The sequence below is a fragment of the Limanda limanda genome, chromosome 13, assembly GCF_963576545.1.
Source record: "Limanda limanda chromosome 13, fLimLim1.1, whole genome shotgun sequence".
NCBI classification, from domain to species: Eukaryota; Metazoa; Chordata; class Actinopteri; order Pleuronectiformes; family Pleuronectidae; genus Limanda; species Limanda limanda.
The window spans coordinates 22241954-22259932 of record NC_083648.1 but is presented as its reverse complement, the minus strand read 5'-3'; the positions used below and the strand labels follow the sequence as shown (position 1 = coordinate 22259932).

At 40.1% G+C, this 17979-nt stretch overlaps 1 protein-coding gene across 1 annotated transcript in view; it reads right to left on the bottom strand.

Annotated features, from left to right (window-relative positions):
• LOC133018057 (solute carrier family 12 member 7-like) overlaps nucleotides 1-9374 on the bottom strand; it is a 32463-nt gene extending 23089 nt beyond the window's left edge. The window contains exons 1-3 of the mRNA XM_061084346.1: nucleotides 8589-9374; nucleotides 655-746; nucleotides 30-161 (exon numbers count right to left, since the gene is read on the bottom strand). Coding sequence (XP_060940329.1) covers nucleotides 30-161; nucleotides 655-746; nucleotides 8589-8709 — 345 coding nt within the window. The 5' untranslated portion in view covers nucleotides 8710-9374. The remainder of the gene's footprint in view (nucleotides 1-29; nucleotides 162-654; nucleotides 747-8588) is intronic.
• Between the last annotated feature and the right edge of the window lie 8605 nt (nucleotides 9375-17979).

The following is a 17979-nucleotide window of genomic DNA, read 5'->3' as shown; positions in this document are numbered from 1 at the left end:
AACTGGTTCGCAAAACAATTAATTTTTACCACGACAGTGACCCTCCTGACCCCATCCTCATTCTCCGCCTCCTCATGCTCTCGAACACCCTGGGTCAGGTTGGTGTAGATGGCCAGCTTGCTGAGCAGAGATGACACCATCGGGTTACTGTCCATTTCCTCCTGCAGAGAAGTAAAGAAAAATGGATAAACAACTTTTAAATTTCTTTCTTAAGTTTCTTATGTTACCAGAATTGGTTTTATATTCTCTACTAAAAAAGTATATCACTGTCTGGTGATTTACATATCCTCCCAAGAACAAAACACTTTTTATTTATTATACTTGTGCTTGAACTAATATTATCTTTATATATTGATAATTATCTCTGTCTCTCAAGAGTAAGCCACTTAACATAGTTAAAGTAAAGAAAATAACAACTAGGGCTACGTTGTAGCACTGAATGGGCCAGACCACATGCAACTCGGGTCCTGTTGCTGTTGGTGGAGAGAGCGATCGGCGAACAGGCACACGGCTCTGCCATGCATGCATTTTGCGCACTGCGGTAAGGATATATGCTTCACTTCCTGCGTCTGTCCCGAGAATTTTGCATTCATGCATCTAATGTTTAATATTTATTTACAATTTACATGTGGTGAAACATGATTATTTTCTTACCTCAAACAGGGCCATGTTCTTGCCGTCATAGTAGGTTTCTCCATCAGTGTCTGAACTGATGAATGGACTGGATTCTCTCTGGTTGTCATCTCCTAGTGAATACACAAAAGAAATGTCCACACTGTAAGACACTTTATTACTGATAAGAGTAACATGAAGAGAACATGCAGTCGGATCACTAGATTCTATTCTTGTGTCGTATGTATAACAGCTATAGCAGCTCTAGTTGTACTGTATTGGTGCTCTAGTACTAGCCCTAGAGACTATAGACTTTCTAACTCCTATGACACTATACTGTACTTTTATCTAACTGGTGGTTGGCAAAATAGTTTGGACTAAATAAAAACGGCATGTGGGTTGAGTCAGTGACACACTCTAGTATTAGTTGATCATAATGACTCCACATAAAGACGGACGAAATGACAGCTTCCCCAGAGTGTCTTGATTGCGCCATGGTGGCTGGCTACAGTGTAGGTCGTAAACCCTGCACTTATATAACAGTTTGAATGCAAATGACCAGTATCAGACACTGAACATTAAGAAGTTAGTTAGTAAGTTAATGTGGCGCTAACTTGTTAGCTTCGTCAGACATGAATTGAAATTAGACCATCATTTAGAAAGAAATGTTGCCGTAAATACAATTACACTTTTGAGTTTATGGTTGATAATTGTTTTGTAAATTACAATGTAAACAGTAGTTCTTAATGATTAAGAGAAAAATGTACCTTACCCATATGGGATTTCAAGAAGGTGTAAACATTTATCGCAATAATATTGGCAACAATATCAGAACAGTATGTTTGGACTTTCGTTTGCTTTGTAACAGGTATTGTCAGACACCCGATACTTGAAATTACCTATGGGTTTTGTCAAATGAGATGCGACTATTTATGCTACGTAATCTAAATGACATTTTGTTGAGCTACTTCTTGTAATACTTTTGCATTAGAGGGTCCAACACTGTGTCTACAGAATAAGGGACAAGCGTTTCAGTTTTTGGCAGTCAAAGTAAGGTTCTGCCCACAGTTCAGACTTTCACTAAGACCAGCTCTTGTGCCCTCTTACAAAGACAAGCATCATAGAGAAACATGAAGAAATGCCTTTCAAATGGGTGCTCAGCTTGGTTTGTCTTGCCCCCGGTTGTCATGCAGTGGTCTCAGCCTATTAGATATGGTATATTATCACACTAGATCACACTGTTGTCGGCTCAACTTTATTGCCTTGAAGAACGCAAGGCTTCACAGTGGTTCAGCGATCAGTGAAGAGCATTTCATAAGAAAAACAGTGTACTGTGGATGCACATGACATGGAGAAGATAGTAACAAAATGTGGCATGCAGTGATGAGCAGGAAAGATTATTCCAGGCAGATTGCCTGTGCTTTAAAATAAACGCAAAGGATCTTTGTGGAAACCTTGACACCCGGTGTGCAGAGGTTAAGGTCAGTGTTAGATCTGTAATCAGTGTGTAATTGCCGACATACTGCAGTCACTATGCATCCATCCTAAGCTGCTGATTCAATTGTTCTGGGAGCACGAATGACGTAGGAGGCAGAACACTGGAAATACCCTAGCCCTCCGTTTCATAGATGACTATTTACTCATATTGTCTCAACACATTATCTCACACATAGCTTGTGACACAGCGTGATTCAAGTACACTTAGTCCAAAAGAGCAAGTTCAGTTTGATCAGTATCAAAGAAATGGTAGCATAAGATGTGATCCCTGATCTGTAAAAAAAAAATGTTGTTTTATTCTGTTGCTTGCTTTAAAGGGACTCTTACCTTTGTTGCATTTTTACACTTTTTGTGGATAAGGTTAAATTGGTATTAATAAGGTAATGACACTCTAAAATGCAAGACAGACCCACCAGGAGTTAAAGCAAACAATTATTTCACTCTCGTAATATTTAGTGAAAACTTCAACCAATAAAATTCTTCGGACCGAAGGACCTTATTGGCCGACAGACCTGTCTGTTTGCTGCATGGAAACAGACAGGAAGCCCGTCTGCTTCTTGTGGCGCATTCGGGCCCGCGTCATCAAGGCGCGTCCTCAACTATAGGGTTTGTTTTGAATCCACGGCAGACAGTAGCGAGTAGCGACCGTAGCGACTGACGATGGCAGACCAAAGTGGTCCACGGCGTACTGAAACAGCCGCTCCCAGGGGGAAAAACAAAAGAAAAAACACTGCGGATGGGAACGAGGGGGTGGGGCATTGGAGGAAGGCGGGATGATTCGAATGTGCTGTAATTCTCAAATGCAACAAAGGTAAGAGTCCCTTTAATCTATATTGCTGCAGTTCGTCCCAGTTTATTGTTTGCCTCTGAAATAATTTTTCCCGGTTTCAACGCAATACATCTGACTGTTTCCTGAAGTATACCTAAAGAGCACACTGGTGAAACAGTAGAAATACATGGGTACCATCAACAAAGCAATATTAAACAGTAGCTCTTTTCTTATTCAAATGTGACATAAATTTCAAACAAATTTCAAGAGGATCTGAAAGAAGAAAATGCAAATCAGGATATGCACATTTTCCAGTCAGGTGCCCCTATCACACTGAAGTTATGCTGTGCAGTAAGGATAGTAACTAAGCTGCGAGAAGAGACCAACAGAAGTTGTGATCCAAAATTCCAAAAAGCTTCCTGTGCAATAATCACAATAACCAGCAGAGGTCCATATATCATCATGTATAACAGCACAGAGTCTTGGAGGTTCAGTTCATCAAGTACAACACTGTAAGAAATGTTAAGCGTGCAGCTAAATGCGTTACGTATATGACTGAAGACTATGATGAACTTCGTTTATTGTATATAACCAGTCACAGCTCCCTCCTGTATTAAACAATCCAGAGTGATGTATTTCTGTAAAATCCTTGCTGACTGGTGAACAGCACTGTAGGTGTGTTCCGTCTTGATAAGGATGAGTCATTAATTATTCTTTGTTTCTTCTGTGCCTTTTGGATTCCTTTAAACAGGGAGGACCAGTTGAGTTGGTAAGCATAGTCACTGTATTGATAAAGGACTGATCACGCTTTTTGTGGGTATTTAGGTAAAATAAAAATGACTGCTGCCATTTTGAGGTAATAGTAGGATGAGGAATGTCAAGACTACTTGACTACTCAGTAGACTTAAAGAGACCTGCGTCATGTAGTGGGTTCAATAGATATAATAAAAGTAAGGCAAAGGCCACAGAGTCAATGCACTCTGTAGCTAATCCTTTATCCTAAACATGCAAACTACAATGAAACAAATGAGCATGTCAAACTGGATGCTGTGTCATTGCATGAGTGACTAACTGGTTAAACGGAACTTTATTTAACTGAGAGTAAACTTCCTTTCGAACACAGGAGAAGTGCTGCTACTGGCAGGCTATATATATAATGATTAACATCCTTTTCCTCTTTACAGTAGTGAATTAGCTGGAAGTGTTCAGTGTTGAATGCCAAGGGCAAAGGACGCGGTGATCTTGAAACTAAACTAAAGAACAAACACAATCAAGACATTTACAGTTTGTCTCATTGATCACATTATGATAAGAAAGCTTTGCTAGACTTTAAAGGCGTGTATGCTAACATAGACCCACCAGAATATTATAGCATTGTCACGTCGTTTAAGGATTAGCTGCTTATTTTCTGCAGTGCCGTTTTTATACCGGGGGGGGGGGGACTAACTGCAGAGACCCTCATGGTTTTGTCATGGGGACAAACTATCTAGTGATGAAACGATTACCGGTTTCACTGCATACCTTGGGGAGTTTCCCGACAATTATCATGTGCCATTAAATCTTTAATTACTGTAATTACAATGATGATTTGGTTGATACAGTCCAGCATCAACCAAAGTCAGCAGGTTGTTGAGATGCAGGTGCAGCAAGCACAGCATTTCTTGAGTGTTGTAAAAAGAAATGTCTGAATGAGCAGCAGGCAGGTGGTGACTGTAACAGCAGGAGAACTGTTCGTTATCTCTGGCCAGAGCTAACAATTGCTAATGTCTAAATGCTGTTGTTCGGTGAATAATGAAAATTCCATTATCCATTTTACTGACAATATATGATGTCAATATACAACTTGGTAAAATGAATAAGGGTATCAGTAATTTTTGAATATATACAGCACATTTTGACAATACTTCAAAAATACAGTCATTGTGATCGTGATATAATATACAGGACGGGAACGAGCCAGGTCCTCAGAGATCTGTGGAGGGATGGATCCTGTTTGTGACAGGTGTACATGAAGAAGCCACTATATGGTGTTTTTAGGTTGGTGGTATTGTTGTGCTTATGTTGCTGCTGTCACAGTCCCACATCTTGATGTTGTTTTAAGAAAATACATTACTTTAATAATTACTTAGAAAACAGACCTTTTGTCAAAACTTGCTTGGCCTAAAAACCTACCCTGATAAGTAATATTAAAGTACAAGCGGAAAGTGGGACAGCATGAAACATGATAGACTTCATAGGTCACTGCTTTGGAAAATGATGGTGCTGAGATGTGATTGTTTATACTGATGACATCTTGTCTACTCGGCACTATCAGTATGTGCAGTCCTCAATGTCTCCTTTTTGAGCATGGTATGTTCTGTGAGTTCTGTCTATACAGAAAAATGACAGATTGGACGGTACCACTGTGATGGAAATAATTAGGCTTTCGTTAGGGATATTCTGGTTTAACAATAAATTAAACTAATTAGATACTGCTCAGCCTGTCAGTTGTATAATTCTTCTGTGACTCTTGAGGAGCTTTCTCTATTGTTCGTTTACAAAATCTCGTATTTCAACCAGTTGGGGTGTTGATGTAAAAAGAGACGTGTAGGCTACTGGACAATAGGTGGGAATGTTCTAACGGTCTGTATTTATATAAAATATCTTGATGACAACTCAGAGCACTAACAACATTCACCCACACATCAATGTAAAGCATCTGTGTGCAGTACTTTCTCTATCATACATCACTAACACAGTCGACACATCCGTCAGAGGCAATTTGGGGTTTAGAATCTTGCCCAAGGGCACTTTGGCATGCAGAATGGGAAAGACAGGGATTCAACTGGCCACCTTCTGGTTAGTAGACATCCTGCTCTGCCTCCTGAGCCAAATCCACCCACCGGGGTTTGACAAAAGCACCCCATTGAGTTGCATTATGGGAGTTGTATGGTCTACATTGTAAATTCTCCTACTCCATGAATGAGTGGAGTACCCTTTTCACATCTCACCACAATTCTTAATGCTGATATACTTAACAGGAATAGCTTTTAGAATTACTTCTGCTGAGACAGCTTTAGGAAAGTGTAGAAAAAAATAGTTAAAATCTTGCTCTTCTTAAAGTATTTTACGTGCTTTTCTGTTTAAACTTTTATAAATATTGCGGAAATGTTTTATTTTACCTTTAATTTTAATTTTAGTCAGCACTTAAGATTTGTTCCAGATACCAACACACTGAGATCACAGCATTCCAGTAAAACACAAAATTAACATTCCCCAAGGGCAGTAGCATCAAATTCCAATCCTTGTTGCTGACAGTACGTTTACCATTAGTCACACAGTGATTTGAGGAACTTTGGCTTTAGTGATAATCCCAATAACTCACTTGTGTTCAGACAGGTGTACAGATGAGGGCCATAAAGTGGACCATACTGTAGTTTCCTGTTGCTTACCAACACCTGTCACACCATAGATGAAGCTGCTGATGTGTTTTGCCACCTGATGCTCAGTCTTTAGACAGAACCATGTGGTATTTGCAAGGTGGATTTATCTAGGTGCATTAATGTCAGATTATAATAGATGCAAATATATGTCATTCTGTCTAAATGTAACATTAAATGCAAACCTCTGGACTATTGAATCCTCACACATCAAGCACATAGATAAAAGAGAATAAGACCAGACAATACATCGTCAGATTAATAATTATCAAGTGTTTGCACATTTAGAATAAATCTTACAACACATCATTGTCTTCTAAAGGAAAATACATATCTAACCCGTGAGAGGAGTTGTCTCAGCACTGGAGATAAGCATCTGATCTGAACTGCAACATTCCAGTAGGTTGTAAACTGCCTGAACACAAAGCATACTGATTTTCTGCTTGTAAATAACTTGAAGTGTGCTATTTTACATAGTTTCTAGTGTAGACTGAATGGTAGGATTAATCTATTCTCTGGAAATGGTGACTTTAAACTTTAAAGTTGGACTAATTCTTATCGAAGTAGCCCAATTATTTTTAAACTACATATACGTATTTATGTGATAGTGCTTGTGCTTTCACACATGCACTGTAAAAGCGAACTCGTCTAGACATTAAACAGAAGAGCCGTATGTGTGAACGCAAATGTCTGAATCACTTGAACTGCACACTATAGGGAATTTTATCTTCAAACGTCTGAGAACAAAGTCTGTGTAACGTTTGTTTGAGCCAAAGTGTAAAAAGACTTGAGGCAGAGAATGTAATGGGCGGCTTGAAAACAGGATTGGAGGAACTGAAGACCAGCAACCTCAAGATGGTGGGGAAGGCCAGACAGTCCCTCGAGAGAGAAATTGCCCATAAGGGAACAAGCAGAAGTTTAACAGGCTACCAAACTTCTCACAGAAAAAATGAGATTGCAGAGAAAAACAAGGGATAACGAGCCAAACTAATTCTCCTTCCTCATTTGCCGTCCCTACATTCTCACTTTGCAGTTTTGTTCCTAAAAACTCTGTACACAGAACAGAAGAGCATTGTTGATCCACCTTTATGACTCATTATGAAAAACAGGTGACATCAATGACTACAATCACACATGAGGCAGCATTATGTTCCATATGTTCAGTGTAAATAAGCAAAGATGACATAATGATTTCTTGACTTCTTACCAATGCAGTGGAATCTAAGTATATAACATGCTTCTGATGTAATCTGGTATCCCCATTTTTCAGTGTCTGAGCTGCCCTCTGCCTCTTCCAGCTACAAATCAAACTTCCTTTTTGATTTCTCCTCAGTTCATATCTGTAAATAAAAAGTACCCGTTCTTAATGAACATGTGTCTTGGCGATTCGGTTCGTTATTCAACATAATTTAATGAGGCACTGGCTTAATCTATTCATAAAGCAGACACCTTGCAAGATACACTTCTGCTCCAAGAGTAACTAGCTCAGCAAAGTCTGTCTCAACCAGTGGCAACCTTTGGTCTCAACTTTTGACTGGTGCTGAACCTAAACAATAATTACCTACTATAACCCATTGAATGAATTCATTGTCTTGATTTCGTTATGAATATTATAGTTAGACAGACAATAAACAAAACAGAGACATGCATAGATAAAGATAAAGATGGCCTGTAAACGATTAACATGAGTTTATTTCTATTCAGATAACAGGTTTTGTCAAGTATGTACATTTTCTGAAGGCAATGTGCAGAATCGACACTTACTTCAGGTGTTATGTATTTTGTTCAAATTACAGGGTGAAATAATCTGCTTTAAAAAGTATATAATTGTAACATTACAAAAGGCATATCCTGAGTTTCACATTGTAGGTTTTATACTTTTAGAAAAGACAGCCTACACTGATGATGCCGTGAACTCAACTATCAATCAGAGTTTCACTGACTTAACTTCAACAACTCATAGTTCCTCCTCTCTGACTCCACTGCTGCTCTGCAAGTTTCAGCTGGTTAAACCGTGTCACGCTTACAAACTCATTATGTGTTTGTTCGCGTGCTGTGTGAAGTATGTGCCTGCCATAACATGCATCTGACTAGTTGTGTCAGCGTGCTAGTGTTTGTGAAATTACACAATGACACATCACACCTCCACATTTTACCCCCTTGACTTTGTCCCATTGCATGCTGGGATAGGATCAAACTCACGTGTGACTCCAAACAGGAAGAATAAGGTATTATAAAACAACCTACCCGAGGATATAGACTTTTTATAAAGCTGAAGAATTTTGTCCTACCTTGTAAGTTGTCATCAGTGTCTTCCTCCTGAAAGATCTTGTCCAGACTGACAGCGGCTGCTGCGTTGTTGCTGCCGGCCACTGCATCCTCCACTGGCACTACAGTGAAATTAATGGGCATCTTGGCTGTTTGCGCTCCCGTGAGATATTAAGACAAGGTCTCAAGAGGCAACTGCCCAGGGAGGCTTTTGAAAGCTGTTGAACATTTACTCCCACAGAGGGGAGGAAAGAGGTATCTGAATTGAGTCAAATGGAAGAAGTAAAGGATAGAGCCATATCAGGGTCCTGGTGGAATAGTTTAAGATTCAGCTTGACCAAAACATGGCACTCACTTCCAGTCTGTTGTTTCCTTTTCTTTCTGTAATGTGATCCAGTACCCTCAGGGTGAAAGTGCCACCTCCTGCACATGGGGCAGGACAAAGTCCTCCTAGGTATCTGTCTCTCTCTCTCTCCTTGTTCCTTTCCCTCTCTTTTCCCCCCACTGCCTCAAGACTATTGCCCCATGTGACTGTCTATTTACCATATGAACAGAGCTGTAGTCCACGTGAAGAGCCCTGCAGCTCCTCCCTCTGCCCTGGCTGTCCCACTTCTCTCACTCACACCTTTGCAGTGCCAAAAGGTAGAAAAACAAACTCCAAAGTATGTGGGAAAGAATCCACATGATCAATGAAATCCACTTGGACTAAAAAACTATCAGCAGCCTCATATTTATCCAGGTTTCAAGTCCTTTCTCGTCTGTTGTTTGGCTGGGGTTATGTATTCTTTGATCTCCCTTCAGGACTAGTTTCCGTCTCCTGTTTGCTCCAGGTCAACAACATGGGTGTTACCTTTCCCACAATGCATTGTGGGTAGCAGTGAAGTGCTGATGTTCAGCACAGAATGGCACTTCACGCCCTCATGCGTACACGCATTGTGCCAGCAAAGGAAACACCTTGAAAAACTAGGAGACTACTTTCCTTTTTGTTCTGAGCACAGTAAAGATTACAATAGACAGTCACTGGGGGGAAAGACTGAGCTTTAAATAACAATGAACACAAGTAAACAAGAAGTGTTTTCAGCCCGTGGGAAGGATCAGACTATTGTCTCCTCTGTGCACGGTAGCTAGGACATTTATTCTTCTGTCTTTAAAATCCTATTCAGCAGCCTAGTAATAGTGTGCATACTATGCAGTATGAATGTGTAATAAAGCTGGTATAAGTTGAGTGATACCACAATCGCACTACTACATTAAATATGACTGGAATCCATTTGAGCATGCATTTTTTGTTGTTACATACATGATCTGTGCGGATTTATTCATTGCATTTTTACACAGTAATGTTCTCCACTTAACACAATGTGAAGAATGAAATAGTAAAACATTGTTTTAGGGTTCCTGAATGTATCAACAAAATTGCTTATCTGTGGATACCTTTCTTCTAAGAAGTGTACCTTAGCATAACGCTAAGTGGATACATTAGTTAGATTTTATTATCTCTGTTTAAGTTAACTTGTTCTGCATGACCTTATCTTATCTTATCTTAACTTTTGGCTTTAATATTTGTATAGTGAGACTTTCAGGCTAGCTAAGCCGTTTAGCTAGCCATTATTAGCTGAGATTTCTTTTATAATAATTTAACTAAACTATTCCTGAAATGCTACAGAATAACCTAGTTATTAACACAGTGACTTTTTGGATCAGTAACTGGTAATATGATTATCACTAGTGGTGGGATTTAAAATAAAACATTTACTTTGTAACTATACTTTGGTGAATTTTTTAAATATATTTGTACTTTACCTAAGTAGATTTATTTTTAGGTTTTTACTTTCACTTAAATTGCTATATTTAGCCTATCAGCAATTATACTTTTACTTTCTACTTGACTAAATTTTCCAATTGTTCTTATTGTTTTTTTTATTGTTTTTTTAAGTAATCACTAATCAGGCAGGTAACATTAGACCATGCCTCCTAAGTCTGTTCTATCAAACAAAAGTACAGTAGGCCCAGTAAACAACGTTATCTTAATGTAAGTGCTTTAAGTATATTTAAAAGTAAGTACTTTCTTACGTTTACCCAAGTAGAAAAGTAACGTGGTACTTTTTCTTTTACTGCACCCCCTGCGTTCTTCCTACAAGACTGATAATCCAAAATATCTATGACTGATGAAAACTGTGCGAGACCTTATCACGATTTGTTTTTCAGCAGGAATAACACAATGCTGGATTGTCCACATGAGCCCATTTTTGCACACAGTCGGTTAGTTTCATCTAATTTCATTTCTAAGCTAGTGTCATTGCATTGCATCGCTACATATTTACTGTGATAAATGGCTTGTCCAGTCTCTGAAGGTGTAGGCTATGTGCTTTCTCAGTGGGTGCTTACCTACTACAGCAGGTTCTTTTGTGTTCCTATGTTATTTAAAGAGTTAATAGTCACATAGTTTTAGTAACGTAAACTAAACCAAACTCACTTACATATGGAAATCTTACAAACACAAAAACGGCTGGCTGCCCAGATGTTGTCGGCCAGATGTTGTCGGCCAGATGTTGTCTCTGAGGACTAAGAATGTTATTCGTTCCCAGACCGTAATTTCAAAACTGCTGAGTCTTGTAATAGTTTCATATGGAATATAATATGCCATTAAAACTACAAATTGATAAACAGGACTGTCAACTGGAACAGTGATGGAAGAACATATCACTCGTGTTTTACTTGCATACACCCGTTCTACAGCTGGCCTGATATCAGATCATCTCTGAGCCACAAAAACCACACTGGATAGCACACAAAGAAAAATTCTGTTTGCTCAGCTTTGTTTAGGAAGTGGTGAATAATGAACGTGTAGGTACATATTATTTCTGCTTCTCTTTTTCTCACCTGTCTTACCCTATACAGACAGGAAAAGAGTTTAGGTTTTCACTCTTGTTGACCTCTTGTGCTTTACTTTACTCCTTTTTTTATACATTTTTGTAAAAGTGTCTCAAACGGTTATGGACCTCTGCGTAACCCAGATCTTTAGGCCTTAAAAATATAAATTCTTTATTGCATTCCATAGCAACGAGTGCGATTTGGCTATGTATTGCCAGCAGAGGGAGCTGTAGACTAAACATTTATATTAGAACCTGAAGGGATGTCAGGTCAATGTTTAACTCACAGAGAAAGATATTTATAATTCTATGGAACCAATAGTGGATGAGTGCAAATGGCTTTGAGCAATGATAGAAGGGTTAGTGATGTGCAGAAATACACATTTTAGAGGTTTAAAAACTTGTGGTAACTGTTTCTTTCCTTCATAAAGGCACTCAATCCATTGCTCTGGCTTTGATCCCTGACCTCACATCAAATGTGTGATTACATGTTCTGTATAATTACAAGTGTGCATGCTTACTTATGTAGGTCCTAGACGCAAAACGTCCAACCGTGTTGGATAAAAATGTCAAACATTTCCATGCTGCAATCAGTTTCTCATTGGTGTGATATCACTTGGCCTGAGACTGAACCACCATAGCTTCTCCTTCCTGGACAAAACTGCCATTTTATTCTCCTCAGATGGCTTAAGTGTGAGTGCTGAAAAAAAGTGAAAGCGAGAGAGGTGGAGGTGAAACCCAATCCCTTTAGCAAAGAGCAAAAAGGTCAGTGCTGACGCAGGCCCGGGAACAGGCTGCCCTCCCTCAAGACTATATTCTTAAGTGGCTAGAGTCTATTTGTAGCATTTTTACCTGTTTACTGTCCCCCCCCCTCTCAAAACAAGGTAGCTGCACAAACATACTGGAGGGTTTGGCCGACCTCTCGTGTCATCGCATGAGGGATACATTTTAACTGCCTTCACTGTGCTGTAAGACCCAAAAACGCAATATCAGGGCAGAGGGATTCATGTTTGTTTGGGCTGGAGTGCACTTTTTATTCAGTCAGGGAATTGGCTTGCATTTCTTCATTTCTAATTCATTCTGTTAAGTGTTTTGTTAGGTTGCGTAACATAAAAACAAGTGGATTAATTTTGAACATCTGTATGTTTTACAAGAGCCGTACAGGGTTTTTTATGATTTCATAAAGTTTTAAAAATAATTTAGATACAATGTTTATGTCAATATGAATAATTCATTTTCTATAAATTATTATAGTGAAGTATTCCTGTGGTGATCAAGCTTTAAAGACAATTTTCAGTCAGTGAAAAAAACCGAGCCCCATTATAACAGCCACTGATAGTCATAGCCCTTGTTCTGTGTTCATGCAACATTTACTGGTTATTTCATGTTAGTTGTATTTATTTTTTGCCGACTTTACCTTGTTTTAATAACTTCATGAAATATTATATATACTTTTCTAGAATGACAACAAACAAAAAAAAACACATATCAACTCCACGACTTACCAGTGTGGATAATATTAGTTCTTAGGGGCACATATTGTATTCCTCTAAGAAGTACCCTGTTGAAGAGCATTTACAGGGCCTGCATTGTCCCTATCCTTAGTCTTTTTCTTTTTCAGGAGCATGCCCACTTTACCTGCAGCAATGCCCGCAACCCCAAGCCATGTTTTCGTTAATTTTTATCAAACTGCCTCTCATGAAAACTGGGGGATTTTTGAAATTTATTATTATTACGATGAAAACAGTCTCATCGTCACTGTGTGTATTTAGTCTGCCATAGGCGACTGGAGGGCACCAGGCTAGCGTGGGCAGCAGTCAGACAAACTATTTTCGGTGCAAGCGGAAAATTTTGACGGGGTTTCTATGACGGGGGACCAACGGTGGAGGATCAGGGGTTAGAAGAAAGTCTGTGAATCGTGTGGGACTGTGCCGAAATGCGACCCTCTGCCACACTCTGCTGGCACGGGAGCTCTGCATGTGGGTTACCAATAAAACAGGAGGAGAGGGAAAGATGCCAAGGCCATAATTTGAGTCTGGGACCAGTACTATTTGTGTGTGCTCTGTTTGGTGGGTGGGAGGTATAGTCTGGTGGAGCCAAAATTCACCATCCTCAAAATACTTTCAAGCTGAAAAAAAATAAGGTTTCAAATTTTGTTTTCAAAAGAACTAGTAGTATATTCTGCAGGATTGAAAACATGTCAATTTGAAGTAGGCTTCTTGGGGAAAAAAGACAATCCAAAATCTAGTACTATCATAAGCTGCTTTCAGATATCCCGGTCTGGAATTTCTCCAGAGATTCTTCGATTAGCTCCCTAGTAAGAACTACACAGAATGGTCAAATTATGTAATTTGAGAAAACAGACGAGTTGATGACGTTTCTAACTCACAACAGTCAGACACAAAAATGAAAAAAAACAATAAGAAAACAAATATCACTGGATGAAAAAGGGTTGCCCCACTTTATGAAGACGTAGAAGAAGATGTCAAGCGTGCTTTTGATCGTGACAGCGACTCTGCTTACAGCACATCAACACTGGCGTCAGACCTTATCACCAAAAGTTCTCTTGACATCTTTATCTCTTTTTCATTCTACATCAGTTGTTTCTAAGGGGCTAGCCAGATAAATTACGGATGAAGTCCAGAGTCTGTCACTCAGGCAGTTGCGTTCTCACATACAGCCCCTCAGGAGATAGAGAGAGAGCAGCTTACATAACGTCCTGCCTCTGCCTGCGGCGCCACTCCTTGCCCCAACGTTCTGTGTTGTTGTGAACATGTCTGACTGCAGAATCTCCTGCCGTGTTCCTCCTGTGTGAAAGGTAAACTCTGAGAAAGTGCACAACCAAATCTTCAGAGCTTCTCCAAAGTTCATGACTGACTACAATTATAACGTCCTGAAGAGATACAGGAAAAAAGACAGAGGTCACTGGCAAAGTATATGAAAGATGAAGGCAGAGGAAGTTTGTACACGTTTGAGTCTGGAATCACAACCTAGTGAGTGAATGTTGGGTCTTTGGTGCAGGATGGTAGAATAGAGGCCAAACACCCGGATCCAGGTAGTTGTGGTTTCAAACAGGACAAACAGGAAGTTGGCATGGTGCAAGATTTACGGATATCCTGTTTTGAACTATCAGCCCTCATGGTCACGGTCCAACAGAAGTGTTTGTTGAAACAGTGCAGCTGAGTGAGATATCTGTCTCAGATACTGTATTTCTCTGTCACCTGTCATCACCCACTCACTCCCTGGCAGAGTGGGCAGAGCATTGGCAGTAACCTTGTTTCCTACCGGTACCACCCGTAGGTGCAAAAATGAAAACACTTCTGGTGTTTTGGATACTAATTTAACTAAATCAAATAAGTTTTTTTTAGTGCTCAGAATATTTGGACATTTCTGGGGCAAATGTAAAAGATAACATACAGCAGATGGCTTGGTAAATAACCCATTCACTTCCAGCTGTCCTTCAGCCACATCAACCCCTTCATGTTTTCAGCCAGGTGCTGTCTATACAGTCTGTGGATGCTGTGAAGCCCCTTAACACTCAATCAGAGGTAAAGTTACCCTGCATGGTTTCCTGAAAAGCTGTTGAACCTATAGTTACCCATAGTTGTTCCGGGTCTTTCCAGGCGATCTTGGCCTGTGTCCAAGTTGACTGCTACACCATCACACTTCCTCCTTCCCAACCAACTCAATGCCTTTTCTGCATCTTCAGTGTTGTACCTGGTGGCTCTTCTGTCCTGCAACCCTCTAATGCCTGCAGGAGACTGACAGCGTAAAGTACAGACTACCGTGCAAAGCCCCTGCAGCCCACCGCAATAGTCAGTAGGGCAATGGTATACTTTCTTGAAACAAAATATCTTTTGTGAAAAATTAGATGGCATACCCTTGGAACCATTTCTGCATAACTTAACTTCCTTTCTGCTTGGTGACACATCTACATTTGGAAACCTCGACATCTTGTCTGGTTGTAAATGTTAGTGAGCATAAAGTTTAGCCAATTAGAAGCTAAAGTCTTTTCTCACAAAGTCTGTATTTTTCAGACGAACACTGACTCATTACACACTAACTCTTTTGTCCATCATGAAAAGTATTCGGAACAGATTTGTTTTGCTGCGTTCCAGAGAGTTTTTGTCCTTGTGTGTGTGCATGTGTGTGTGTGTGTGTGTCTGATGGCTTCTCAGGATTGGATGGAGCCAATGTTCTCTTTTCCTGTTTTTCAAAAAGGTGAGAGGACCACAAAATCCTATCACTACTACATTTTATACCCTACTCTGAATTTTCCGAACGAGTAGAAAAATTAAACGCATTTGAGTTAAACCTCTCAAAGGTTTAGGGTTATTGGAAAATTTAAAAGTACAGAATCTTACATCTAACTTGTGTCACGGAAGTAAATATATGACATCAGACTTGTCCTTTAAATATGCACTAACTGGTTTGTGAATAACAAATAACGGCTCTTTTTATTTTACTTTTTAATGAAGCATCGCGTTAGTTCATGCAGGACACGGGGTCATGTGCTCAGCTGTCAGCTACTGGTTTATCGGTGCACTCACCAGTCACAGCCCATTCTCTCAACAAAGCTGTCCCTTTAAATACAACCTCCTCCTCACTGATCCCTGCTCAGCTACACTGCCACCCACACCCTGCTGCCGGCACCTCGCCTCCACCACCCCAGCCCCCACCTTTTAGTACCGAGTCCAAACATGATTGTGAGAAATGGGATTCATCTTGAACAAATGTATTTTGCCTGCTACACCCATTACGGGTTTTGCCTGTTTAATCTTAGCATGCTGCTTGGCTTATCCAGGGACAACCAAAGAATTGGATCCACCCGTGCCAAGCATAACTGTATTCACATTGTTCAATAAATTGGTAAATCCTGACAAAGTGTTCCTGACTGAACTGTCTTTATTTGTTAAGAATAAACTGGTGACTTTTTAAAACATATATGTGCTTGGACAAACAGAATGACTCATTCCACATAATTCTATTAGGGCAGGTGAAACTTGGACAAACCTGATTCTCTGACTTTGAGAGGCAGCTGCGTTGTGTCATGAGAAAGTAAAGTGAAACAGTCCTCGGTTATAAATACTTCTCAACCAGCAGAAAACCCAGCAATGGGGAGATGATTACAATGTTTGGCCACCAAAACACAGCTGCTAACTATGTGAAAATAATAATAACGTCTAAATCTATGAGTTGCGGAGGGCTGAGAGGAGGAAGTCCAACCACACACCGAAACACCGGCACACACACATACACACATGTCTTCTTGTCCTGTCTGCAGTGATTGTTGGCCCACATGCACGGTGTGTGTCCGCCCAGGAGTTAACCGCCTGAGGAGCCGACTATAAAGCATGAGCGTGATTGCATGAGTTCTATTTAGAGGGTTCCTCACTTCTGTACATGCACAGTGACACATCCAGCTGTGGAGGTGTATTCATACACAAACACACACACAGTGCATATGCACGCACACCTGTGTGTTTCAGGCACGGCCAGCTGTGCCAGATTTCAAACATATCTCAAAAACCCTCATAATTGCTACGTGTCCTTGAAGCTTCTGTATTTTACTGACCAACACACACAATCAAAAAGGTTTTATCGCTAAAACTGGCAACACAGCAGTGTGTTGTTAGACTTACACAAATACCAGCCTTGACTATTTATTCATTGGCTATGAAAAGACTCATACTTTCCCTTACGGTTAAATGTTAAGGATTAAGTGTTTCAGGCCTGTAACTAGTATTATTTAAAGAATCGTGAGATGACAGTTATGACTGTAAGTGCAAAATATAGACTCAAAGTAGGGTGACTCGGTTTAGCTTGGTTTGAGAGTGAACGTTTTGAAGGCTTTGGCCCTGATGTACATTTACTGAGGCATCCAATGTATGCAGTGGCTTGCTGAGAAGTGTGGATCACAGAGGGTAGAGGAGGGCCTTGAACTCAGCGGGGGCCCTCTCGAAGATGCCAGGTTATACTGTGCTAAGTTCAACACATCAAGGTCAAGGGGCCAAGTTTCCTATCTGGTCAGGGGGCCCGGAATTCCTGGCAGTGCACCTGGGTCACTTTACATACTGCTTACTCTGCCATGTTTAACTGAGCACAGTGAAACGCATCGGAAGCGTTATGCATTGCGTTTTTCGCTACTTCCTTAAGCATCATGAGTTAGCAGAGTTAGCTTGGATAGGATTCTTATCATCCAACTCCAAGTACCACTGGCCTGAATTACCCTATTTTCTTCTTCTCTGTTGCTGTGCACATCTCCTGTGTGTCCAATTTTATTAAATTGAGGACTGACTTTTGTGACACTGTTCTGTCCACTTCTTCTGCAACATTTTATGACACTGGACTGAAAATGTTTATCTGTTATGTGCACACCTCAGTAGGGAATGGACTACATAGTCAACTCAAATTGTATCATCAGGTAGTTGCATCACCCTGAAGTCTGGGGGCCAGTATTGATGCAAGACCTCCATCTGCATCAGAAAAAAAGTGACAATTTGTAATAAATATGCAAGAGTAGTTTTACATGTCACTGTTT